Source organism: Melitaea cinxia, chromosome 3, assembly GCF_905220565.1.
Source record: "Melitaea cinxia chromosome 3, ilMelCinx1.1, whole genome shotgun sequence".
NCBI classification, from domain to species: domain Eukaryota; kingdom Metazoa; phylum Arthropoda; class Insecta; order Lepidoptera; family Nymphalidae; genus Melitaea; species Melitaea cinxia.
This window is the reverse complement of record NC_059396.1, coordinates 14,875,529-14,903,460: the sequence shown is the minus strand read 5'-3', so window position 1 is coordinate 14,903,460 and position 27,932 is coordinate 14,875,529. Positions and strand designations below refer to the sequence as shown.

General features: G+C 31.5%; 5 protein-coding genes across 5 annotated transcripts in view; 2 read left to right on the top strand and 3 right to left on the bottom strand.

The window, feature by feature from the left end:
* Nucleotides 1-24,761, bottom strand: part of LOC123669568 (probable alpha-aspartyl dipeptidase) — a 31,387-nt gene extending 6,626 nt beyond the window's left edge. Inside the window, exons 1-2 of the mRNA XM_045603169.1 lie at nucleotides 24,757-24,761; nucleotides 15,358-15,364 (exon numbers count right to left, since the gene is read on the bottom strand). The gene's annotated coding sequence lies outside the window, so the exon portion shown is untranslated. The remainder of the gene's footprint in view (nucleotides 1-15,357; nucleotides 15,365-24,756) is intronic.
* Nucleotides 785-13,589, bottom strand: LOC123667906 (SET domain-containing protein SmydA-8-like). The gene is made up of 3 exons (XM_045601740.1): nucleotides 12,416-13,589; nucleotides 1,849-2,012; nucleotides 785-1,141 (listed from the first exon to the last, which is right to left on the bottom strand). Exons 1-3 carry the CDS (start codon nucleotides 13,587-13,589, stop codon nucleotides 968-970), a joined length of 1,512 nt encoding a protein of 503 aa, XP_045457696.1. The 3' UTR covers nucleotides 785-967.
* On the top strand, nucleotides 17,415-19,736 carry LOC123667896 (visual pigment-like receptor peropsin). The gene is made up of 7 exons (XM_045601731.1): nucleotides 17,415-17,511; nucleotides 17,744-17,906; nucleotides 18,060-18,187; nucleotides 18,259-18,481; nucleotides 18,574-18,658; nucleotides 18,843-18,989; nucleotides 19,285-19,736. Exons 1-7 carry the CDS (start codon nucleotides 17,415-17,417, stop codon nucleotides 19,420-19,422), a joined length of 981 nt encoding a protein of 326 aa, XP_045457687.1. The 3' UTR covers nucleotides 19,423-19,736.
* Nucleotides 20,431-24,755, top strand: LOC123669567 (rhodopsin-like). Its single transcript, XM_045603168.1, has 7 exons — nucleotides 20,431-20,512; nucleotides 20,780-20,945; nucleotides 21,720-21,853; nucleotides 22,688-22,904; nucleotides 23,567-23,651; nucleotides 23,851-24,000; nucleotides 24,239-24,755. Exons 1-7 carry the CDS (start codon nucleotides 20,431-20,433, stop codon nucleotides 24,350-24,352), a joined length of 948 nt encoding a protein of 315 aa, XP_045459124.1. The 3' UTR covers nucleotides 24,353-24,755.
* A 228-nt stretch (nucleotides 24,762-24,989) lies between the features above and the next one.
* The window catches only part of LOC123669566 (monocarboxylate transporter 13), a 53,100-nt gene continuing 50,157 nt past the window's right edge, over nucleotides 24,990-27,932 (bottom strand). The window contains exons 5-7 of the mRNA XM_045603166.1: nucleotides 27,103-27,885; nucleotides 26,627-26,827; nucleotides 24,990-26,280 (exon numbers count right to left, since the gene is read on the bottom strand). Coding sequence (XP_045459122.1) covers nucleotides 26,135-26,280; nucleotides 26,627-26,827; nucleotides 27,103-27,885 — 1,130 coding nt within the window. The 3' untranslated portion in view covers nucleotides 24,990-26,134. The remainder of the gene's footprint in view (nucleotides 26,281-26,626; nucleotides 26,828-27,102; nucleotides 27,886-27,932) is intronic.

Genomic DNA, 27,932 nt, shown 5'->3' with positions numbered 1-27,932 from the left:
CTCAGATAACAAAATAGACGTACTGTTTGTCTTTTTACTTGCAACCTCTGAGTTTTATGAGTATGGTTAAATCTTAGAAGTTCTTAACTTTTGGTATTAAGTAAAAACTGTATAAAAAAATATAATATATTAAAAAATTGTCTATTAATGTCTTGATAAAACTCTAGTCATATCTATAATTCCTCAAGTAGTTATGCGACACAATACAATAAATAAATAAATAAAAACATTGCTCTAGCCAATGCGATGGATTCTCTAGATGCCTTTAATGTACAAAAAAAAAAACAACTCCACAATATTAGGTATATACACTTTAATAATATTCAGTTTGAAGCCTTTAAATGTACTTTGACTAAACATTATTTCTTCGGAAAATATTACCTGGTAAGAATTTTTTACACCTCTCTTTATCTTCTTATACAAGTTAAGTTTTTTAACCGACTGGAAAAAAGAAGGAGATTCTTAATTCGACTATTTTTATAATGTGTCAGAGCTTTTTACTGGATGGACCGATTTTGATCTCTTTTTTTAATTGAAAAGTGGTGCTTGTCATGTGCGCCTAATTAAATTTATTTGAAATCTGACAAGTACTTTTGAGTTGTTTTTTGACAAATTTTTCGTCTATCTACGTTGTATTATTGGTATTATTGGTGTTTTTTTTCGTTTGGGAGCAAGCACAATTTTCTTTACAAGCGTATGCATTAAAATAGTTCTAAGTTAAAGCAGCGATGGCATTCATACGAAAAATAAATAATTTAATGAGATTCCTGATTCAAACACAATGTAATTTGTCATACGTTTATTGTTTGATTCCTTCGGATAGTAATTATTACACGCAGAATGGATAGATACAAATAAATGAAACATAAACAACTAGGACTTTTATTATAATAGTACTCCCTTTTTCTCAACTTAAATTCACTAATTTTAAATACACATACTATAAACATAATACTCGTAATTAAGCTTAATTAATTATTCTATCTGGAGAATCTAGGATAAAAAACCTTTCTTCGTGAGGCTTATCGCAACCTGGTCCGAGGTACTCTCTTCTTAGCTCGAGATCGGGCGGCGCAGATATGTCACCAAGAAGGATGTTATACGCTTGTTCTATGGTAGTTTCAATTTCTGATTTCAGCTCCTAGAATAAAAACGTTTTGATTTAGTGTTATTTTATATTTTCAATAAAGGTCACAAAAGTGACAATATCAATTGCAATTAATGACAGTCTCACTTTTGATATTTACATCTGTTACCGGTCCAGATATATAAATACAAATATTACAGCCAGACTCAGGGGGGAATCGAACTCGTAACCCGCGGAGCAGAAAGCAGGGTTACTACAAACTGCGTCAACGGGCTAGTCATAAAATAATTTTATTCGTTTTTAACCAACATAAAAAAGGAGAAGGTTCTCAACTCGACTGTAATTTTTTTTTATGTGTTACCTCAACTTTTTAAGGAGTAAAGCGATTTCGATGGTTCTTTTTTATACAAAATCTGTTGCTTGTCATGTCGTCCTATTTGATAGAGATTTGATGAGTACTTTTTGAGTTATCTTTAATAATGCGTTTTTTCTTGACTGTTTTTTTCTCTACCTACGTTGTATTACTTGTCGATGATGGAGCGAACAATTATTAATAAATGAATTATGTTCATGTGAAGTGAGACCAGCGATTCGGGATATGGTTACTGCAGAGGGATATCGGCAAGAAACTCCGCAGTACTTTTTTAAAATAACTGTCAATTTAATATCAGCATTAATATAGTCATGTCCTGTATGAGATACAGCGTCACTAAATCCACACTTCAGCACTCACTCTTATCTTTTACAAAAGATAGTGGTACCTCATATAGGTCTGGCGAGCGGCGGGCGCGTTCTGCTAGTACGGCGTGCAGGTGGTACAGCAGCAGGCCACGCAGGTGAGCGTCGCCCGCGCCCAACGCCGCCACCGTGCGGAGCGTGCCTCGGCACAGGCTCTCCTTCAGCTCCAAGCGAGACTCCGATAGCTCTGAAATGAGGTTTAAATCGATCTTTTGTGGTTAGGCTTAAATAATATCTACTCTGTTTTGTGTTTTATATTCTTCAATATAATTGTATCCATTATCCTCTACTGCTTTTTATATTATAGCTAAATACAAATGATTTTAATAATTAATCAGCTTTGTCAGTACGTTAAACGATAGCATAAATAGTTTGCGTATTTGCATAGTGACAAATATTTTACGGTATTTATTTAAAAAAAATTATATATACCCATCTACCCGCAAGCGCAACTTTTGCAAGGTTACTTAAAATTATGTAGCGGGTATGAGCTAAATAAATCCGTGATATACTCGTATTATTATTTTAAAAGTTATGTTTGTAAAAATGTTTGACTACACTATATTCAGATATCTTTAGTTTCAGTGTAATAATTCATCACTTGTCATTATTATCATTTGTGCAAGGCAATTGTTTTGGTAAAACAGTTGGCAAGATATTTGCAACCTTCAATTTTTTTGTTTACTCCGCTATAGACAGAAATTTCAAAACCGATCTTTTTTAGTTAAAATTTAACACTTCAAACACCTTTAGGTTTATCGACCACAGCACATAATAATTAATAAATAATTTATGATATAATTCTAAGTTAATAAATATTTAAATCACTATACAGTTTAACGACATTTGTTTCTTGATATAATGCTATACTAACGGAAGAGGCAAGCCGATCCACCGTGATACGACGTGTGGACGAGCGTTTTTCGCAGCGGCGCCCATGTCAATGGCGACCGAACAGTTAACTAACCACTCAAGATAAACTTCAATGATTTTATTTACTCACTATGTCACTGTATGTCAGGATACAAAGAACTTAACTTCGTTAATGACTTTTAAATTTTACGCGCGGCCTTAAAGTAATACATTCAATCGCGCTTATGATCCCTACGTATGTGTTGAAATTGCGCAGTGTTCTGACGCGTAAGATTGCAGTTGTTGAATTATATATAAAGGAATGTTTTAGAAATTGTGTTTGTTTGTGGTGAAATAGATTATAAAAAATCCAAATGTACTCAATTTTGTCTTTATAATAGCACTCTGAAATTTAGACGATGGTGTCAATCCGTCAATCAAAGCATCCATATAATTTATTTTCTAGCGTGTAAGCCAAATATTATAAATTACGAGCCAATTATGTAATAGATAATATTTTTTAAAAAACGCTAACTAAAACTAGTCTTTACAATATGTTCTGCTTTTCCTAAATTATTTTTAGCGCCACATAAGTACGTAAACAAGTCCATAACAATAAATTTCAGTCTTTACAAGTAATCATAAATAATTCAATAAAAATATACATTTAAATAATTGTTTTTATATGAGATTCCGTTATGTTTATTTGTTACTGTCTGTATTGTTTATTTGACTATTATTTACATATGTCTTTTGTATGTTTTTTGTTTATTAAGCTAAATGTATTTACAGGGGCTATCGAATTAAATACAGTGTTTTTATAGTTAAAATTTTTAATTCTTGGTCTAAAATTATTTTAAATATAATTATTAAAAACATTATTAAAGAAACGTATTTTTTTGTCAGTTGAATCGCTTCTAATTGAGGATTAGTTATAAAGAAGTATGTTATTCTAATTTTATAAACAGGAGGTATATGTTAAAACATTATGATACATTACTAGTTGTTGAATACTAAACTTATTAAATTAGTGTTGCAATTACCTTGATTGTAAACATTGTGACCTACATGTCTATTATGCGAGACGCACCGAATTTACAAGTAAGCAACTGTTATAGTTGTGTTTGTTTAAGCAAAATTAGTTGGACTTTAGTAGAAATGCTTTTCTTCTCTACTAAATTTTAACGAATGTAAATAATATGAAGTAAGATACTTTGTCGTCAAAAAACTACCAAAGTTATGTAATGATTACGGTAGATTAGAGAGACAAAACTATACCTACTTCTTTTATGTTGGTCGGCGTCAAATACTTAGTGAATTTTTTATTAGAAAAACTGACTTCTCGTTTGCTGGCTAAATTCATAAAATTATTTTCTTTAATTTCAGACTTTTAATACACAATTAATACATGCAGTATAGTATTATCTTCTTTTAAATACCAATAATAAAAACAACAATAATAGTAATACTCTTTATCGTACACCATTAAAAGAAACAACAAATAAAAATAGCATAAAATTAAAGATGTACAAAGGCGGACTTATCGCTGAAAGAGCGTTCTCTTCCAGACAACCGTTTACCAGATATATTAATGAATAAGTTCTTTGATTTTGAAAACTATTCTCCGTATTCCATTCATTTAAGATGTGTAGTTTATATAATTAAAAATGAAATATTATTTATTATTTAATTAACTATTTCTTTCTGTATGGAAACCTTGACATAATGAAAACCGCATCATGGCCTAGAAACTCTACACTGTGCATGTTATTGTGTTAGATGCATTTGTCAAGTTAGCTCAAGACTAGCTGTGCCCACGACTTCGTCCGCGTGGAATAGTGACTTTGGACACAATTTTTTGGATATATCTTTTGATTTATTTTGGATATATCAACAGCGTCGTTTGAGTATTCACATGTTCAACGTATTTTTTTAAATTGACGTACCTTTTTTATTTATGAACCGATTAACATGAAACAAACACTAAATGTGAAGTGAAGCTTACCACAATATTTTCGAATGACCGAATAATCCGTTTCTGAGATTAGCGTGCACAAACATATTACATTAACATTTTTATTATATGTATATATTTTCATTTTCGGCTTAAAAAAATGTGATCATGTAAGTCACTTTCGTATGCAGCTACAATGGCTACCTATCCGCCATCGTAGAAATTTTAGAATACATTGTTTCCTTTTTAACACTTTTTTAATTCTTGTTTTCCGTCGTATCTACGGGACCGCTTTTCTTTCTCTCACGATGATGATTCTCCGTGCAGATCTCATAAACGTTCTCTTCTTCAGATGCCCACTCACCGTACCGATTTTTATTCCTACTCCTGAATCAATCCTAGTCTAAAATCAATTTAATTGTCTTTATGCGTATTGGAATATATTATCGTATGTATTATAATATGTATCGTATATGTGTATGCGTGTATGTATAAGTATATGTATTATATTATTTGTATCTACGTGTGTATACATTGTTATGTATGTGTGCATTTTTATATTGTATAATTATGTATTTATTACATATTATATTTTTATTCGCAATATGTTTAGATTTTACACGCTAATTTTGCGACTATTTTATAATTTACTGTGGTAGGACTACTGGAAGAGATTCCATCATGGGATAAGTAGTGCCTTTGTACCAGCATTGTTTATAAGAGTTATTTCCTATTGCTATCCTAGTGTACATAAATTGTTAAATAAATAAATATATTATGTGTAAACACACGTAACCTTATGTTTATTACCTACATATTAATTCGTGTAAATTTATTGAAGTAGATATGTATTTCAATAGATTTGCTTCTTATTTTTTACGTCTGTATTTTAGAAACATACAATCTTTTGAAACTGTTTGATTAATTTTTTCCTACACACGTGTTATATATATATATATATATATATATATATATGTTGTTATATATATATATAAACGAATGTTTGTCTGTATGTCCTTTATAGAATCGTAAACTATGCATTTGATCATGATCATGCGTGAACCACAAAGGTTTCTGAGGTGGTACGACCAAAAAACAATAAAATAAAAATAAGCGTAGCAATGCGCGCAGGGTACAGCTAGTATTTACTAAGAATTCGGAAATAATGTTTATATGCTAAAAGTATTTGTTATATTTTATTGTTTAAAAGAATAATGAATAGTTAAATATGCGTCTACCTACCATTATTTTGATGATCATCAGCTGTTTTAATAAATTATGTACTCCATTTAGTAACTGAAGTTAGTAGTGTTAGCTGATTAATGTGTCCGTTTATTTATACCCTTAATGTTGACATCATCAGTAAATCCAATCTTTAATGCCAATCTCAACCTTATATCAACGAATATGTGATTTGAATAGGGGATGAAAATGGCTAGCCTTTGTAAAATAGCATTATCCATTTGAAACTCATCATCAAGTCTAAGGGTTCCGACAAGGCTTCCAAGTATGCTTTGTATCACATTTATCTTTTCTGGAGGTATAATTATATTGCAAACATCGCAAACCCAGACTGTTTGTGAATCTAAAGGAATTTCGGGCAATAGAAATCCGATGCAGGATTTATTCAAGCAGTTCAGTGCTGACAATCTAGTGCCCATTTCGGTCTTATCGTTGCATCTCGCACATTTACACCAAAAGTTTTTCGACTTATAAAGTTGAAATCGACGAGCAGGACTGCACCATAAAAGACCCGTATAGCAACTTGTAATTTCTTCTCCTTTTTCTATATATCTACTTGCATAAACGGCCATTGAGTAGTCTGCATCGAAACTATTTCTAGTATTTGGTATACAGCTGTGATTCATAAAGGCAGATAAAGGGTATAAACCTCTCAATTCAACTGTCTTTCGTATAGGGTTGTGACTTATTCTGAACGAATTTACTTTAATAATGGACTCAATGTTGTTTATAAATTTGATGTGATGTTCTGGAATAAAATATGCACTTTTTAACGTTTCCAGCTCTTCAAAGTTAGATTTTATTTCTGTTCTTTGAAATAATTTTAACAAATCTTTTTCTTCTTTAGCTAACATCAAAAATCGTAAGTAAATTATTGCACGTGCAAGCTTTGTCGCAATGTCTATAGCGTTTAAAAAATTGTTTTTTAGTTTCCAATTATCATGTATGAAGGAACATAATTGATTGTGATCAGATGAAACGTTACAGTATTCGGAACACACGAAGGCATAACATTTTTCACAGGGATAGCACAAATCACTTATTTTAAAACAATTTGAGCAAAATTTTTTAACGTTACAGTTAGCTCGAGGTCCATAGGCAGTAGGTTTATTAAAGAAAATCAAGGACCCCTTCTTTATAAACTCTGTTGCAAATAAACCTCTTCCACCAAGTGTGGATTTTGCAATTACAACATTGAAATTGGCTTGTAGTTTACAGTATAAATCTAGGGACTCAGATTTCACTTTTTTTGACATATTGCTACGGTTGTGCCGCGAGATATTGTAAAGTCGGCTATGCTGAAGATTGACTGACGGAATTTATCGTTCCAGCGTCGATATACGTATTTAACCTATTATGAAAATAGCATGTGGAATTCACGGACTGGAATCATGTAACCGATATACGTTTAGTGTGTTACGTAATGCTGGTTTGCTGTTTTAGTTGTTTTATTTTGATGTAGATTATTTCATTGTAGGTCAAAGTTATCTTTAACAAGTGATACATGAATTTTTATTTTTATAGAACATTGCTAAAATTTATCCCTAATTTATCACCTGTTTAAGCATTGTGTTATTTATTTTAAAATCCACACATCAAATATTCTCTATATTGCTTTACAATTTTTAATACGCTTTTCGGTTGTAGTTCGCCTTACAAATATCAATCAGATACCTATTTAAAAGTACACTGAAGTACACTTTTACATACACTGTTTCCATCGTCCTGTCGGCAGGCTTGAGATTTGGCTTGGCGACCGAACTGAAAAAAATGTAATAACTAAAACCATAAGAAAAATATATAACGGAAGTGATGTAATATCAGTTTCACGACTATATAATATGTCATTTGTAAAACTGAAATATTACTAGTAAACTTTTTTAAAATTATAGATGTAATTTTATGTTACTGTTGACAAAAATAAAGACATGTTTTTTATTTCACTTAATAATTTGAATTATTATTATTATTTTGTTTGATTTATTTTATTTTACGGTATTTTTTATTTTTTAAATACTAAATTTCCTAAATACTTTTATGTACTTAATTAAAAACCAATCAACAAAACTATAAAAAAAAAAATCAAGAACTAGACAATACCTATAAAATTCAAATTGTGTTGCTTCTATACTATCCGAAGGAACTTCGTTCCTACCTGGTGTCCCATGACACCACATAATTTTTAATTAACCGACTTCCAAAAAAGGAGGAGGTTCTCAATTCGACTTATTTTTTTTTTAAATGTATGTTACTTCAGAACTTTTGACTGGGTGGAGCGATTTCGTCAAATTTTCTTTTAATCGAAAGGTGGTGTGTGTCATTTGGTCCCATTTAAATTTATTTGAGATCTAACAACTACTTTTCGAGTTATATCTATTGCGTCTATATCTATGCGTTTTACTTAACGCTTTTTTCGTCGACCTACGTTGTATTATACCGCATAACTTTCTACTGGATATACCGATTTTGATAATTCTTTTTTTCTTGGAAAAGGATATGGAAGGATATCCTTAGTTTAGTAGAAACCAGGATCTGATGATGGGATCCCAGAGAAATCGAAGGAAACTTTCGAAAATTCGCAATAACTTTTTACTAGGTGTACCGATTTTGATAATTTTTAATTTATTCAAAAGCTGATGTTTATCGTGTGGTCATATATAAATTTTATTGAGATCTGATAACTACTTTTTGAGTAATCTTTGATAAAGCGTAGTTACTTGACTATTTTTTCGTCGATGTACGTTGTATTACTCGTCGATGTAATTGAAGTCGGTTTTTTTTTTGTTTGCGAGCAAACACAATTATATTTAGGTACCTACTCGGCGCTTTCCTATAATGAACCAAGTAATATTAAAGGTTATTTTAGGGTTTTCTTATTTGCAATTTAACTTGGAATTTTTCTTTAATCAAACCTTAATATTTTTTAACAGTTACGTTACATACTTTTACTGTTACTGTTGCTTGTTAATGTAAAGATTAATTATCCCCATAATAATTGATTGTTAGACATAACAGACATCTTTCTTGACAATTAGTAGTTGTTTTATATGTATATGATGAATATAGTAGTTGTAAGTCGAGTTTTAGCAAAAACATACGTCTACAGCAAAGTTTTACTCTAAACAAAAATCTGATAGTAAAGAAGTAATTGAATTACAATTTACAATCTTGCATATAAAATGAATGTGTTTGAATTATGTTTTTATAGATCTACAAAACTACGAATATTAAAAGATTGGTTAATTCTAACATATAAAACGTACGAGATACGAATGCATACTTGTTACTATTTGTTGTTGTATTTGAATTAAATAAATTAAAATACATAAATTATGACAAATGATATCTTCTATATATTTGGAATGTGGGTAATCTGGAATTGTTTGTGGGGTTTTTATATTACAAACTAGCAATACCCGTGCGAATAATTCGCACTAAATAAGTAAAAATTTTACCGACTACTAATAATCAACATTATTAGTAGTCGGTAAAATTTTTGTTTCAAAATTAAAGCCGTCATATATTTAATTTTAATTATTAATTAATTTACAAAAACAAAAGCAATAATAATTTTTTTTTGTGGATTCCGGTAGAGCAAGAAAGAATCTATAATATATTGTGGTCATATTTTGTAGTTTTTAAATACATTTCGCAGTGTAACCCTTTTTTTTTCAAATAGAACTTTTAGCCGAACGCATAGTTATAACTTTGGTATTACAAAAATTATACGCTATTCGACATTGGTAATAATTTGAAAATAACTAAAATGTACTAATTGTTTTATGTTCATATTGCCCCATTTTACCTTTTTAAATAGTCAAACAATTTTACTAACTCTGTAAGCTCTAATGATGTTTTCTACAAGATTTCATTAATTGGGTTTCTACAGCAGTTTGGACTCATATTGCGGAATACCAATTTATAGAATTCATTAAGTACTTGATCATTAATCATAAGATTAATTTTTTTCTTTATTATGAAATTAGCCTAAAGTAAGAAGTATTTTGGTGAAGTTAAGTATAGCTATGTCCATGATAGAGAACAAATTAATCATTGGATCTTCAATTTAAAAAAATATATACGTATTATTTTTTTATAGTGTATCGTCACCATAATTATGACAAAAAATATTTGTTGTCAGTACAAGAAAATATTTTGGTTTATATGAAGTTATTAATAGAGTGTACCCACCAAAACTCTGATTTAAAATTTTAATTAACCTATTACTGGTTATGGTTTCTTAAATATCCAAAACAACTTTTACTTATTTCAAACTAGATAAAACAAGTTATTTTATTTTTCTCATTTATATGTTAGCTAATCACATAACATAGTTATGTTAAACCTTAGTATAGTTTTCCTGATATAGTAATGTTCTCACGCAATCCTCTCTTAATTTTATTTTATGATTATTGTACTAGGTTGGCACAATTCAGTCTGAAATATCCCACTGCTGGGCATAGACGTCTTTCTCCATGTAGGAGAAGGGTCGGAGCTTAATCTACTCTGCACCAATATGGGTTGGCAGATATATTCTCTACTAAGAGAAACGATCGCTATCAGGTGAATATGATAACGACCGGAACCGACAGTTTAACGCGCTCTTCGAGGCATGGTGGGGAGACGCACAAAGGATAGACATCAAAACTGGAAAGGAATATTTGAACAAATAAAAATATCCATCCTGAGCGGGGATCGAACCCACAAACTGCCGGTTTTTAAACGCGTACACGGCACACGCACCACTACACCAGAGCAGTTGTTTCAGACAGATTTTGGGTCAGAAAAAAAGAAGTAGCAGCATTATGGCGATGGTAAATGGCCTGAAGAATGAGAACGTGAAATATTCTTACAAGAGTACGATGAAAATTAGGCTTTTCCATTAATTTTTTTTAATTTATTTTTCAAAACAAATAAACTAAGATACTTTACTCAAGTCATTCTCAAGTTATCTTGATTAATGCTCTTTTATAACGTCCTTTGTAAAGAAAATAATTGTATTATTATTTGTAACGAAAATATTGTATAATTATTTAATATATGTAAGCTGTGTAACGATAACACAGTATTTGCGATAAAGAAATTATGCAATTGTGTTGTTTACGCAATTATGTTGTAGGTTGCACATGTCTAACCTCTATCATAATAAATATAAAGTAGCTGATCCGACAAACTACTAACTAGCATATGTTTTATGATTATATCGATTTTTTTATTTAAACCTTGTTTTGACAATAAAGAACAGGAAAAAAGTGTTATGTAATTTAGTGCAGTCGTTCGGAAGCTATGCATAATTTTCAACGATTATTCGACGAGTTTACTGTTAAAATCTATTTGAAAAAAATTTCAAAACTAATTTGGTCATGGGACACCATGTAGGAACGAAGTTGATCGGATAGTATAGAAGTAACACAATTTGAAAAAAAAATGTTGGATTTTATATATATTTTCTAGTTCTTGATTTTTTTTTAATTTTGTTGATCGGTTTTTAATTAATATCGTAATATAAAATAAATCAAAGAAATATAATAAATAATAATAATAATAATAATAATTCAAACTATTAAGTGAAATAAAAAAAACATATGTCTTTATTTATTTTTGTCGACGGTATAAAATTACATAAATAATTTAAAAAAAGTTTACTAGTAATATTTTAGTTTTACAAATGTCATATTATACAGTCGTTCGACTTACCTTATATTATACTTTTACCTTATATTACCTTGGATATTACGTCACTTTCGTTATGTATTTTTCTTACGGTTTTAGTATCACATTTTTTCAGTTCGGTCGCCCAGCCAAATGTCAAGCCTGCCGTAAGGAACTTCGTTCCATAGATTTTACCAGTAAACTTCTTTCTATAAGATTGTTATTTACATAAACCAAATAATTTTACATTTTTGTCAATTCACGCTAAAGCTCCTACAATATGATCCGGTGCATTATGGGATAAAAAGTAGCCCGATTATTGCCGTTTTGCTTTAGTTACCTACACAGTACCATTTGCAAACTCTGTAGTAATTTTGAGTCCAAAGAAACAAACAAATAACACAGACATGCACACACACCCACACATATATATATACACACGAGCTGACCCCACAAACGTTGTTTTGCCATATATTTTATTAACCTTCTCAATCCCCTCCCCCTTATAACTTAGTGGTATGAAAAATAGATGTTGTTCGATTTTCAGACCTACACGTTATGCACACAAAATTTCATGAGAATTGGTCAAGCCGTTTCGGAGGAGTTTAACTACAAACACCGCGACACGAGAATTTAATATATTAGATATTATTTAATACCCATTAATTAATTTTCACAAGCTTTTGTGTTTAAAATATTTTCGTGATAAAATTTAATTTATTAGAGAACGGAATACATCTTTATACATATTGATATATGTATATAATTCGAGATGATATCTACGATATATCGATGATATATTTTAAGTTTATCAACAAATTGACAGCGAAATAAATGTATCTAAAAATATGACGTAAAGATATATAAATTATGCTATATAATTTACTTACCAGCCCAATGGAGTCCTTCAGTTTCTCCTAATTCCCATATTAGTCGACACTGTAGGTCAACGTAGATTTGATTAGTTTTCGGAATATATTTTGTTATTCTGTTTAAGAAAAACTTTTCTAATTCATAAATATTGTCGAAGTCTAAGGAACCCATAAGACTTCCCAAAGCATTTTGTAGAGTGCTTATATTTAAGAATGGAACTTTTAGTCCACATTCTAAACACCGCCAAGCTGAGTTAGATTTTAATGGTTCTATAGGTAAAAGCGAACCCGAACACTCTGTAGAGAAACATTTAAGTGCCGCCAAAAGAGTACCTCGTTCGGTTGGATCCGAGCAACGTTCACAAGCGCAAAGGAAATGTTTCGTTTTATACAGATGAAGTCGGCGAGCAGGTGTACCCCACAACATCCCAGAATAACATGTAAATATTTCTGTACCAGATCTTATAGGTTTGACTGCTCTAACTGTCATATGAGATTCAGCGTTAAAAGAATACCTGGTGTTGGATGTACAATTATGGTTCATTAGTGAGGATACCGGATAAATTCCTCGCAAATTCATTTCTTTCTTTCCATACGGTACTGCCATTTGAAAGGCATTGGCGTCGAGTATACATGAAACGAGTGTCATAAATTCTTCATCTTGTGCAAATATGTCAAAATATTCTTTCAAAGCCCTTATTTCGCTCCCGTGTTGATGTAACACATGTGCTTGAAGGGAAGTGAGAAGATTCTTTTGGTCTTTATTTAACGACAACGCTCGTACCGCTGTTAGTGCACGTGACATTAGTGTGTCATCGATGTCCTCGATAGGCACTTTGTTAGGCCAACAGGAAATTACACTACAGTCACTTAAATGAGTGCTACTGTTTTGACACTGTTCCGAACACAATAACAACGCACATTTAGAACATTTGTATAACGTATCACTATCGATATTTCTACAAACAGTACACCCGCGTTGAACAATAGTTCCGGATCGTGGGCCGTATACTAGTGGATGATCAACAAATACAATTTCACCGGATTTTATATCGTCTGTAGCGATAAGGCCTCTGCCACCTAAAGGAGAATCGAAGATTTTCCATTTCATACAGTTTTTTGCGTCGTCGGTACATGTGAGAAAACCAAGATGTTGATTGACCATTAGCGACAATTGTTGTATCGAGACCATCCTGTCGCTACTCGTCCGGTGCCGGCACTGCACTGCGCACTCGCCGCGATTATACACATCAGTAAGTTTGATAACATTACCTAGACAGTAATCAGATATATTTATGTACCGCCAAAAACATATTCGATCCTCTAGCTAATAAAATGAGTTCGATAGACGTGAACAGGCCGTACCTGACGTTTTTCACTCGTCAGTTGCCAATTTTATTATGTCGGTATGTTAGATAAACTATATAATATATAAACTTAGCTACTTCGCACTAAAACATTCGACACTAAATGTATGTATAAAACTCGCTAAGAAACTATAGTTCTCTTCGAAGAAGATTACTATTATATAACTTAGTTATTTTTGAATAGGTCTGAGGTAAGAAATAAATATGTATATACGCAGACTGAAACTATTTACCTCGAATATTAAAAATAATGTTCAAGGAAATTTTAGCAAGAGACGTCAGCTAACTGCTAATTACTAGATATCGTTTAATTTTCGAACAGAGATATTATACACAAAGGATACACCTTTGTTGTGTTTATGAATTATCTACGGTATTTATACAAACAATTATAAAATAACATTTTATAACAAATATTACATATTTTTAATTTTCATTTATATAAATAGAAAAAAATATGTAAGCATATTTCGAGCTCTTCTTTTTATAACTCCGATCGTCATTCTTCATTGAACCGTCAGCTATGGAAACCATTGTTGTGCCGAGATCTATATTTGGTTTCTAAACATAAATAGCGTAACAAATGTAGACCCCCGATCCGGATATATTTAACTGCTAATCGATGTACTTATGTTATGTTGCGCCAATATCCTCATGTCGCGGCTATGTTTACTGAGGTAGGTCACAGTAGGAAATATACTTCACAAAGTCAGGAGCAGCCCAACTGGGGAAGAATTTCGACCTTACAGAAGATCACAGTTAAATAATACTGCTTTCAAGCAGTGTTGTGTTCCTGTGATGAGTAAGTTGACCAGAGCTCTTTGGGGGTAGGGTAAGCTACACGTTTGCGATGCTTATGGTGTTGTAGGAGTATATTAGCTACAGTAATCGCTTACCATAAGGTGAGCCGTACGCTTGTAACGTAATTAGAAAATTTTGTACTAAATACTTTTATACACTTGTATTAGTAAATTGTAGTTTTGAACATTTTTGGAGCATACTTAACAAACGATATCATATTATATATAAGGCCGGTGAGGTAAGAAAAAAATATGAGGAGAAAAATCGTGTGAAACCACTGACGCTGAGAGTGACGTTTTACAGTGCTTTTACCTTATTCAGTAAGACAATATAATAGTAAGGGAGGCCTAGAAGACTTGAATGAGCTTTTACCTTAACTAATACTTTAACCCATAACTTTAAAAATTAACGATAGTATGTAACGTGTGATAGTATGTAACTAAATGAAACTTTGTTTGATTAACTAGCAAATGGCTACGACAAATAGTGAGACACTATTTCCTTTGTTACCCAACTTCAAAAAAGGAGGAGGTTACTCAATTCGACCCTATATATATATATATATATATATATATATATATATGTGTGTATTTTAATGTATCTTCGGGGATAACTTCATCGTTTATGAACCGATTTTGATAATTCTTTTTTTGTTGAAAAGGAAATATCCCTGGTGTGGTACCATAAGGAAACCAGGATCTGATGATAGAATCCTAGAGAAATCGAGAGAAACTCTCGAAAATCCGCATAACTTTTTACTGGGTGTACCGATTTTGATGATTTTTAATTTACTCGAAAGCTGATATTTATCATGTGGTCACAGTTAAATTTCATCGAGATCTGATTACAACTTTTGGAGTAATCTTTGATAACGGGTATTTACTACACTATTTTTTGGTCTACCTACGTTGTATTATTTGTCGATATATAATAATTGAAGTCGGTTGTTTTTCGTTTGCCTGCAAACACAATTATAAAAAGTCAACTTGAATGCAACTGGTGACTTTGTTTTAACTCTCCTACTGGTGAGGTAAGTAGAAACAGAGACCTAGGGGCGTTGAAACATATATTTCCTGGAAGAAAGTTTTATCGTTATCTTTTTTATTTTGGTTTCAATGGCTGCTAATTCATCTTTCATTGGCATATCATTTATCGTAATCGACTTAATCTATTTTGTGGACTTTTTATATGCTCTGTTTTCGGTAGATGTTTCTACCGAAAATATATGATATTTCTACGGAAAATACACCAGATGTGGTAGAAGTTACATAGGATTTGTTGTAAACAGAAGAATAGTTATTAGTTTGAACCAAAGTTATTATGGGCAATTGGATATATTGAAATTATAAGCTAGACACTGCAACCAGTGTAATACAAACTACGCTGGTTTCAGCAGAAGCATCCTCCAAAGCTATATTTAGAAAATCTCAAGTTAGATAATCGTTAAGAGCTGTAGTTCAAATTAACGCCATCAGGTTATGACAATCACTATCAAGAGTATAGCCGTAAGTATTAGGCGGTGCGTGTAGTCTCATCCTAACGTTTAACTTCCTTTAACAGTCAAGGAAGTTTAGTAAATTACTGTAATGTCATATATTGCTATAATAGGCATAATCTATACCCCAAGCATGCAAATCGACCTTCACCGAGCTGATAATAGAATTAAACATATTTTATAATAAATTGAGTACAATATACTATATTAAAATAAATAATATATTAAAAATAGGTTGCCTAAAAAAATACTGGACTGACTATTTCTATGTCGGTGCTAGTTTCTTTCACTTGATTGGATAATAACAAAAATTTTATATCAACATAAACGCTGTTTTATTGCGAATACGTTGATATTGGGTTGTCTGCAAAAAATTCGGTCCTAATAGGGGTTTGCGAATTTTAAAGATTTTAATTCTGACGCGAGTGGAAGTGTGTGACTGAGAGATCCGAGGTAAGTAACATTATAGTCATGGAAGTGGAATGGTAACATTGTAATATTGGAGTCGCATGCGATGTGACTCCTAATATAAGACGGTACGCATGCTCGTAAAACAACACAGTAATTCCAAATCTTTATACTATTTCAAACTAGGATTTGTAAGCTGACAAATATCATAATTTAGTTAAATAGCTAATTGAACAAAATAGAGGTGAAGCTATTATGAGGATTTACTTACTTCGAATGAGAGGGCGGCAAAAGTGAAATTTTTCATTGATGTCAACTCACTAGCGTTTTTGGATTCTGAGAGTTTGCGCTGTTTCGTTTCAATTTGCCTCCGTTCCAACTCTCGTCGCTTTCCCCGACATCAACATTTACTGTATCGATCTGAACAACAATCGTCACTTTTTGTTTTAATTTTAGAGTTCTGTTAATTTAATTAATTATATTTTGATTTCAAATCAAAATCAAAAATTACTTTATTCCAGTCCAATAGGCTTCAAAAACACTTTTAAATCGTTAATTTACTATAGTTAAAAGAGCAGGTGCAAATAGAAGATTAATTTAATATAACATTTAATTTTTTTAAACATCACGGCAATCATTCTAAAGGATTAGACTCTAGTCGCGTGTCGACCTTAAGTACACTTTTTTATTTAATAAATTATAACTCTACTTCTTAGCTTTAAATCATCTAAACTACGTTTCGTTGACTTTGATTTCTGAGTTGTCGCACACAAAGTGGCACTAGGGTAGTAACGTGATCCCTATCTTTTGTTCGGCGAGATCCTGTTAGTTCGACAACTTAGCCAGTCTCTATGACCACTTCTCCTATGTGGACGTTGTGAAAAAATAAATAGTTTTCTGTTTTCTTAATTTGGTGCCAACCGTGATTTAAGGTGTGGAAGTTGCAATGCAAACATTGATTGACTATAACGAAGATGATTGTCCGTGGTATTACTTTGATAGTTCGTACAAAACCCTTTTGGGAGCTTGCCTCATAGTTTTTGGTGAGTTCTTGAAGATAAATAATTTTATTTTTATTTCTTCGCCTTAAACACTGGCTGGCATATGTTGTTCAAGATTTTCTAAAATTTTTGTACTAGAAAATTAATCAAGATTGAAGTCAGACTTTTGAAAACTATAATTTACGCTCCTGTTTTATTAAAGATTTCCATAATTTATTGCGTTATTTTTATGAAAATGTTAACGCAACATAATATGTTAATTGGTTACTGACAGGCGTATTTGGGGTGCTGCTCAACGCTTGGCTATATGCCACGTTCATCCACAGTCACCTGGTCATATTTAAAAGTCATGTTCTCGTTCTTAATCTTTGTACGGCTTCGTTGGGAAGGAATTTACTTGGATTTCCGTTCGCAGGATCATCAGCAATAGCAAAAAGGTATGTTAGATACATTATATTATGTCTATAAACCCAATAAACTAACTACGAGCTTAATGAAAAGTCAAAGTACCAATTAAATTTACCATCACTTTAAGTTAAGAGTTAAAGAATTTGTTGAAACAATATATATTAAATTGATCTCAATTTCAGATGGCTGTTTGGGCCGGCTTGTTGTCAACTTTTCGCATTTATGAATCAATTTTTTGGTGTCTTTCAAATGATCGCTTTATTTGCAATAGTACTGGAAAGGTATTTGCTAGCAAGATACTACAGGCGAGGTTTGTTATAAATAACTAGGATTGTTTTGTTCTCTAATGTAATCGTTTCTTATTGGTATATCATATTTCAGAAAGAAATGTGTACTTTAGGTATTATTGGACACTAATTGGTGTATGTTGGATGGTCGCAGTGATCTTTGCCGCACCTCCCTTGTTTGGTTACGGAATGTATTCCTGTGACTCAACTGGTACTGTTTGTGCGTTATTATGGCCATCTCTTAATTCTGGTGCAAGGCAGTTGGGTTTTAGTGTGCCTTATGTCATCGTGTGCGGAATTTTGCCAATATTCGGAATGTAAGTAATTAAGTTATTTGTTTGCCGTCGCGCAATTGTATTGTATTGCTAGAGAAGTTACCTTTGATATTAATTCTTCAATTTTGTTCTAGATTTTTCTTTATGGGAAAGTCTATTCGATTAGAAAGAATATATTACAGGAGTGAGCAACAAAGGGAAGAAAGACGGTTTACAAAGGTTAATTCTATAATACATATTTTTAGTAAAAGTATGCATTTTGTATGTCGGATTATAGGATTGGCTTAACGACTTTCAGTTGTACCATTAATTTGTAATTTATATTTTGGTTATGTGATGAGATTTTATGTCAATATGAATTATTATTTTATTTATAAAATTAATTACGTTCTTCTTTTTTTAGTGTATCCACGTTGTGTGTATAATTACATTGGCGCTATGGATACCAGCTGCAGTTTTAGCGGGATGGCAGTGGTTGCCACTGTTGTTTTACGGTTACCGGCCACACGTACCACAAGTGCTTGCACTATTTGCACCAATAGCAGCAGAGGTAAATAAATGCGGTTTGTACCCTTGTTGCAAAATATTGTCTTATATGTACAATGCTTTACTTTATTAATGAAATTAAATACTTATTGACATATATTTATAAAGTTTTATTCTTAGGTTATCGTTTTTGATATCAATCGTTATTCAAAATATACTGAAGTAAAATTATTAAGAGTGACATATTTTTAGATTAATGTTACAATTCTCCTTATCTTTGTGATTAAATAACGACCCCATTAAAGTTTGTTCATGTTATCATATAATTTTATTTTTCAAGAGTAGAAATTTTATTACAGGCAGCAACTAGTGTTCCCGTATTATGTTATTTAGCAAGCGATGAGAGACTCCGAGCGGCACTACTTGGTCGTATGAGGAAACACTATGCTTTGTTACATCCAGAACGGGCTAAGCGATATAGGCGAAGTATATACTAAAATGACTGAATGGAAAACTTAAAAACTGAACATGAAAATATTGTGAAAGCTATGTTAACTATCGACCTGTTAAAGGCGATGGTAAAGAAATTCATAATGGCCAGAAAGTTGGAATTTCTGTTGGTAGATAAGAAATCGTATTCATACGGTTGTCAAAGGAAGCTGAAATTGATTCGCAGACTTCAGAATTGCGACGATAAATGTTTTGTAATTACGTTAACGTTAACGGGGAATAAACGACTGCAATTTGATAAATATACTTATTATTTAAACTAAATCTTGTTATTGAATAAGAAGAGATATTTTATTCGTTATTCCTTTTACTTTTTAAATTATTCTACTTGATTGTGTACCTCCTTGAAATATTTTAATAAAAGTACCCTTAGGCGTCTAATGTTTAGTAAATTAGAATTTAGAGAATATGAATGTCAATTTTTTTATTAGTTGATTACAGGAACAATGTTTATTGAGCATATTATTTTATTCGTTTATCTAGACAAGTTGGTAATTCTAGAACGATTCTCTCATATAATGTGTGTAGTTATTAATCAAGTAGGTACCTATCAAGAAGGCTTGATTCACACTTTAATGTGTATAATAAATAATATTAACGCCAAAGTAAATACCTGTTGATTTTTTTTGATTTTTTCTTACTATTTTAACACTTAGTAAAATTCATAAACAATTTTAAAGTTTACATAGAGATTGCTCATATTTTAAACATTAAAGCGTAACAAGAATGACTCAAAAACTAAACAACAGCTAGTTTACGTACTTATCCTTTTGTTCGAAGTGCGTGTGGTTTTCATGTGACTCTAACCACGTATTGGAGAAACAGAGCATAACGAAACTTGTAGTAGGTACAACTGAAATCTGAGATGTAGAAATCGGATCTAATAAAATATACTAGATAATGCATAAATCATTTGATGTCTTAGATGTATTGTGGCACTTCATCGATGCTGTCGATTATAAGAAACAGCTCCACGACAACATAGACTAAATAAGATGGCTGCACAGAGCTGCGTGTGGAGTGATATATTCGACGATCAGTCACGAGCTAATTTAGAAAGGGGACTTATAGCGACAGGTATTTATTTGTTATCTATTTTTAAAGAAATATATTGCCTCGACCATGTTTGAAGTTTGGTATTTGTTCGAACGGGTTTAGTCTATCATTATAAGTATAATCATAAGTTTTAATGTATATACTAACGCGATAACGATAAAAAGAATTGTTTCATTTAAAGATGTATTTTTTTTTTCAATAGTATTGAGTGCATAATTAAGAAATACTACAGTAATCGTGGTTGGCGATTAGCTCACAGTAAACTTGTTAACCTCGTTTTGTTTTCAGGGACCATTGCTTTCCTATTGGGCGTTTGGCTGAGTATTGCTTTATTATTAACTAATCTAAGATCAGATCTGAGCTACCGTAATTTGGCTTTTTTTACGGTTATCGCATCTCTAAGACGCGGTGTCTCCGTATTCTCCCACCTCCCGCTTTTTAATTACTCTGAGAGGTACGTACAAACAGGAGTAATTAAATGCTTGCTTAGTTAGTATAAATTGTGTTTTTACAAGATACATTAAATAGTAAGCTTTAAAGATCTGAAGGTATCAGAAGAGTAATAACAGTTTGCTTTGTGCATTTAAAACAAAAGTAGGTATAGTAAGGTAAAGGGTACTCCTGTAACTCTGAAAAAAATATTATTTTTCATATTTTATTATTAAAAAAAATGCGTGCGTACAAAATACACATGTCAGAAGTGAAACTTATTTGGCAAACTAATTTTAGTCTCGTTTATATTTATACAAATCTAAAACTTTAGATTTCCGTTCCAGCGCCTTCGACAAAACTTTGCCGTTTCATGAAAACGTTCCTGTTTCATCCGTAAAAATTTTACCCTCATGCGCCTAAAGAAGTTTCACTTCAATAAATACAATTGTAACTTATTATTAATACTTAACAAATTGTTCATACATCGTCTCCAATGCAGTTAAGCAGTCTCGTCAACTTAAAATTTAGCTTTAAACGTTTATTTGTTCATTCATTGATAGTCATTATGTAAACATAGTGTCTATTAAAATAGCTCGTCCTGCAGTTTCATTAAAGCATTGCGATGTGTAAAGCTCACGCTCGATTACTTTGTAAGGAGGGATAGCATTCTAATAATAATATTATTCTAGATTACAAATACACACTAGTATTAATGTCAATATTTTTTTCTTCAAACGACTAAAACATATGTATATTGTTATTTAGGCAAATGTTCATTGTACCTTTTTTATTTAAGTTTCGAAGATGGGGTCCAATATGTATCATGTGATATTTCTGGATTTTGGGATTCGTTTTGGACGGTCTACGAAGTAGAAAGTCTTACTCACGTGTGCATCGAACGATATGTCGTGGTTAAGTATACTACACGAGGTAATAAGTAATTTATTAAACACTTCTAATAACGCATGTCATTTACACAAACTTTTATTTTTGTAATTTTACTTTTATAATGTAATATTTAGTGTGAAATTTCTTTTGTTTATTGTTTACGTTTTGTACAATTGGGGAAACCTTTAATTACGTGAGTTCAGAATGGGAGGGGGGGGGGGGGGGGGGTCCAATGAAATCTTACCAAATCTCATTTCAAAAGACGGGGGATAATTGAAAATCTTACTTCAACTTCAAAAACTATAAAATATTACAGATATTAAAAAATATGTTTTGAGTGTTCATTTTGCCCGCTAAAAAAATCTCATGGCTATTAAAATCCTTTAGTTTTTGCTTTGAACTTTATTTAATTTAAATATATTAACTATAGTATACTTGAATAGCTTATTCTTTTCCAGAATAATAAAAATAAATTTACTTTAAAATGTTTTTAGCGTCAATCGCACGTAAGGGTCCAGGAAAATCTCACAAAATCTCACCTTATGGGGGGGAGCCTAAACTTATTATGAAGAGTCTAAACTTATTAATGGATCGAATTCCCACATATGTGATTTTAGCATTATCAATCTTAAGCTTAGTTAAAAAAATAGTAAAAGTGAGGTTTCCTAATTTTTATTACGTACAAAACAAAATTGAACATCGAATTATAAGATTTATTAATTAAATGAAATAAATATGTAAATATAAGATTATAATAAAACATAATATTGTATTATGAAACAAATAGTCAATATTAAATACTAAAAATAAAATTTTTTAGGATATATTAGGACAATTGTAGTCTATCATACTTTAATTTCTGATCTACTTTTTCAGGATGGCCGATACAAAAAAATCACTATGTCTTGTTTCAAAGTTTATGTTTATTATTTGCCAGTTTATACTCATTACCGCCCTTGTTCGGAATCGGAAGATTCGGTTATGATTTTTCTTGCCAATCTTGTGTTTTGGACATGGTGCTACCAGAAACATGGGATAGATATATTAGTGTATTGATATTTTTGCTTCGAAGTGTGAAATCAACAGGTTTCATGTAAGTACTTACAATAATTTAATTTATTTAATATACATAGTATTTGTAATCAAAATATAATTTGTTGCAACAAAATAGTTACTAGTCATCACTTGAGCCTATCGCAATCCACTGCTTTACATATGCCTCCACAAGTTCACGCCAAAAATGGCGTGAACTAATGTGTTTTGCCCATCGTCACTACGCTGGGCAGGCGGGTTGGTGACCGCAGGGCTGGCTTTGTCGCACCGAAGACGCTGCTGCCCGTCTTCGGCCTGTGTGTTTTAAAGCCAGCAGTTGGATGACTATCCCGCCATCGGTCGGCTTTTTAAGTTCCAAGGTGGTAGGGGAACTGTGTTATCCCTTAGTCGCCTCTTACGACATCCACGGGAAGAGAGGGGGTGGCTATATTCTTACTACCGTAACCACACAGCAATATAGATTACTTCAGTCAAAATATTCTAGATTTATTTAGACAATAGATAGTTAAACTTAAATCGACTTTATCTTATTTAACTTTTTGCTATATTACAGAAATTATCTGTAAATGGCTTATTAAGATGATTTATTTTGAAATTTTCATCTTGAGAAAAGAAAATTGTCTTATTGGTCCGGCATAGTCACAAATGAAAAATAAGTTCAAGAGTTTGTTATTAAGTGTTTGTTATTACGTTCATTTTTAGGTTAACTATGCTTTTATGGGCTTCAAATCTAGAATCGAATTATGATGACTCCGAAAAATCATTGAAAGATAAGCGATTCACTAAGGTAATACTTTAAAGTACAATTTTGTATTATTAGGGTTTTGTTTTGATGCAGGAATATAATTTTTTTCTTCTTTGGCGTTGAATCACAAGACATCTAAAAAATCTACTTTTAATTGTCACGTAAGATAACTTTTATATTAGAATATATTATATATAAAGATAAAACCGAGCAATGTGACCTATACCAGCAATAATTTCAGAGTGCAGTTGTAGTGACCTTCGTCAACTTGATTTGCTGGCTACCAATTGCTTTTCTTCGTGGTTTGGTGGTATTTTCATATCTGTTTTCTGGTAGTATACAGACTCCTCCATCTGCCTCAACAGTACAGTTCGCAGTATGGACATATTGGGTATAAAGAATACATATTTCTTGTTATCTTTAATAAACTATTTCCCTTAGACGCTATTTTTCAAAATAATACTAAAATTATAAAAGTTTCTTTTGTTTTATCAAACAAGAATTTTTTTATGATAACGATAAAATATGAAATTAAATTTTGCAAGGCTTTTTGAGAGCCTGTAAGCATTGATTAATTAAATGTACTTTACTGTAAATACTATGATTGTAATTAAGGTTATAAATTGTAGGTGGCGCCTGCTTTTACAACATTAGCAATGTTTCTAATCGACGAAAAAGTTCATCAGAAAATGCTTCGTGTTTGGAAGAGCGACGAAAAGAAAGATAGTGTTAAGAATGAGTAAATACAACAATCATAAGTGTTTATATTGCATTATTAATAATATTTTGTATCAAATAAGCATTCAATAACAATATTATAAAATATTTAATTTAATAAATATTTGTAGTAAAAATTAACAAGATATTCACTATCAAGCCGCTTTACTTTTATTTTGTATTAAAACAATAAGGTAATACATCATTTCATATAATGTATAAATGACTATTTAGATAACGAGATAAGGTGTCACTGAATATTATAGAGATTTTTATTTAAACGAATATAACCACTATTTTCAAGTACAATAGCTTCCGAATTATTTTAAATATTACGAAAGACATTGCTTTATTTAACGTCCAGCATACATACAGAATCGTGTTAGGTGAGGCTTTTTAACTTTTTAATAAAATTCATTTTATAAAATACTAGCTGTACTCTTCGTGTGTTGCTACCCTTTTTATTTATTTATTTTTGGTCGTACCAACTCACTCTGTTGTGGGCTGATGCACAACACTTTGCTGAAGATCATGACATGATTAAATGCATTTATATAACAAGGATATAAAGGACATACCGACAAACATTCATAATAACATAAAGATAATAGTAATAATAATAATATATAGATAATTATAAGGATTTATAGTAAAAAAAAGACATTTTAAATTGCTGTAATAATTATAATAATAATAATCAAAGTCGTGTTAACATTCAATAACGTTATTATTACACTTGAAAATTTGTACGAAGAAACGCTATGCTCTGTAAAAAATATAATATTGATTGCATATAATAAGTCAGTCTAATGTTGTATACACAATGCGAAGTGAAGGTCCAATTTTTTTAAATAATAATATCACATAAAAATTATGGTGAAAAAACGTAATGATATGAAACGTATAATTGAAGAACTTATGAATGAATTATTTAAATTCAAATATTAAACGACTAGCGACATAATTTCACAAATCAAAATCAATTATTTGAATTTCATTATTATTCTATTTCTATCCACATTTGGTCCGCATTAAGGCCCTTATGCGTTATTATTTGCAATAAAGTACTTATACTCGTATTCATTTGTAAAACAGTTTTATTATGTATGTATTTAGATTAGTGTCACCTAATTATTGCATTATATATTCGTAAAGTGCATTGTTGCTCAATTTATTTAAAGGAACGTATCATATTACTTTTTTATTATATAAAGTATATATATAACTGACTGACTGACTGTATATATATAACTTATGTTTATATCTGATGACTAACACATGATATGATAAGTTTGTGGTAACTCTAGAAGTAGTTACTTATAATAATACGTATTTCTTATATTATAGTGTTAATAATTAATAATCATTATAAACAAAACAGAAATAATTTTAAAACAAAAACAATTTATGTATAACTATTATACTATTTAAATATAGCACTTTAAGTGTATAAATTTGTTGAAGTTCTTTGGAGTTTCTCTTAAAACTTTACGCCTTAACTTTTTATAGTCTAAAGACTATTAATTATTTCTTCTTTCATAGTTTTAATCAAAATTATCACACACACTTATTACACTGTCTTTGGAATGAGCTCGATGTATATTAATTACATCACATTCATCTACTCTATCATTATGTACACATTGGTTATCTTCATCGCACTTGTAAGAAATGTATTCTTCTACGACTCTAGTTGTACATACTTTGTTACTGTAGGTATCCTCCGTGGATCTAGTGGAAGAAGGCGTAGAGGGACTGTTGAGAACTATCACTGGATAGTTGCATCTCATCCCTCTGAATGCATCCTGCTAAATTTGTTCTAACATCGTATTCCGATAGTTAACTCTCTTTTCTAACATAGGGATGAAGAAAAGGATGAGACCACTGAGAGATATCGTACCTCCGGCTACGTAGAACCCTGGCGCGTAGGACTGCAGCGAGTCATACAACCAACCTGAAATGATAATGAATAATATGATTATAAAGCTAGCATAAATAATAAAATTTTATACAATTAAAATTGAATGCTAAAATAACAATTTAATAATATATTTAAAATGTAGTGTGAGTTTCGCAAAATTAACAAATAGAAAACTAAAATTTGATAGCAGAATGCAAATTAAATTGTTGCTCTATTTGTACAAGACAAATATAGCTGTAAGATATTTCATATCTAATTGTAAATACTCATAAAATTTAAACAATTATATGATACACGCTTGTGTCACATGACAATAAAAATTAGCATATGAGTTTTTTTGACGTGATTGTGATTTGTGTATTCATTTTGTCAAACATACCTGCAAAAGGTGGTCCAATAAGTGATGCAATTCCTTGGAAAAGTAAAAGAAGACCAAACGCATTAGTCAATCTTTCTATACCAAGGAGATCAACTAATACAACAGACGTTAACCCCACATAAGCACCAATTGTGAAACCAAAGGTTGTTGCATAAAGAGCGAGTCCCCAAAATTCCCAACAGGCCATTGCCATTGCAGTACCTAAAAACAAGATAGGTTTTATATATGTCTATATATTTATGTTTTTCATTTGAAGTACACAGGCCGAAGACGGGCAGCAGCAACTACGGTGCGACAAAGCCAGCCCTGCGATCGCCAAATCGCCTGCCCAACGTGGTGACTATGGGCAAAATACATGAGTTCACGCCATTTTTGGTGCGAACTTGTGGAGGCCTATGTCCAGCAGTGGACTGCTGATATAAATATGTATATGTCTAAGCGTTTAGGTAAATATTAAAATTAATTTTTGTACTCACTTATTCCGGCAATAGTAAGGCAGAGATTATAGGCTAGCAAACGATTTACCCAAGGCTTATCACTAATGTAACCTAGAATGATCCTTCCCACTAAATTAGATGCTCCAATAATTGATATTAAATATGCAGGGTTCGTCACACCCAGTTTTTCGCTCATAGGCACTGTATAGACATACGGTATATAAAATCCTATACTAGTCAAAAAATTGGACACTGAGAAAAGAATAAATATAGGATCAACGAGGAGAGACATATCAAGCATTTTTGCTAATGCTGCCTTTGATTCCTCAGAACATGGCAACCATTCACATTTCTGTTTTCGTTCTTCTTTTTTGATTGAAATTTGTACTCTGTCTGGTGATGTCCCTCTGAATTTTGCTAAGCTAGCCATACTTCCTTGGTACAAAACATCGGGCCGCTCCATAATACCGCTTCCATGACGTGAATGAAGACGATGTTTTTGTTCTTGTGGTTTATTTAAAGCAGGTTGGGAGAGGGTCAGTCTTGTTACATCATCTTCAAATTTTCCATTGGCACGAGCAATTTGTTCAGTACTTTGGGATCTTTTTAGTGGCGATTTGTTTGTCTTTGGTAACATCGGTTCAGTAACAGGCGTTCTTGGACGTTCAGGTACTGGTTTAAATATGAGTCCTAACGGAATACAATTAAGTATGAAAGCTCCAATAATCGCCATTGCACCTCGCCATCCATAATAATCAATAAGTGCTGAAGTTATAGGAGCAAACAAAAAAGTTCCCAATCCAGATCCACATACCGCTATTCCTAATAAAACAAAAAAAATCCATTAACCATCATAACACAAAATAAAA

Excerpts from the sequence above, each read along its gene's own strand:
- LOC123669567 (XM_045603168.1), top strand. The coding sequence starts at position 20,431 with ATGGCTGCACAGAGCTGCGTGTGGAGTGATATATTCGACGATCAGTCA. Across the intron at positions 20,513-20,779 it reads AAGGGGACTTATAGCGACAG|GGACCATTGCTTTCCTATTG; the intron begins GTATTTATTTGT and ends TTTTGTTTTCAG. Across the intron at positions 24,001-24,238 it reads TCGCAGTATGGACATATTGG|GTGGCGCCTGCTTTTACAAC; the intron begins GTATAAAGAATA and ends TATAAATTGTAG.
- LOC123667896 (XM_045601731.1), top strand. The coding sequence starts at position 17,415 with ATGCAAACATTGATTGACTATAACGAAGATGATTGTCCGTGGTATTAC. Across the intron at positions 18,482-18,573 it reads ATTTTGCCAATATTCGGAAT|ATTTTTCTTTATGGGAAAGT; the intron begins GTAAGTAATTAA and ends ATTTTGTTCTAG. Across the intron at positions 18,659-18,842 it reads AAGAAAGACGGTTTACAAAG|TGTATCCACGTTGTGTGTAT; the intron begins GTTAATTCTATA and ends TTCTTTTTTTAG.
- LOC123667906 (XM_045601740.1), bottom strand. The coding sequence starts at position 13,589 with ATGGTCTCGATACAACAATTGTCGCTAATGGTCAATCAACATCTTGGT. Across the intron at positions 2,013-12,415 it reads TGAAGGACTCCATTGGGCTG|AGCTATCGGAGTCTCGCTTG; the intron begins GTAAGTAAATTA and ends ACCTCATTTCAG. Across the intron at positions 1,142-1,848 it reads GCTCGCCAGACCTATATGAG|GAGCTGAAATCAGAAATTGA; the intron begins GTACCACTATCT and ends TTTTTATTCTAG.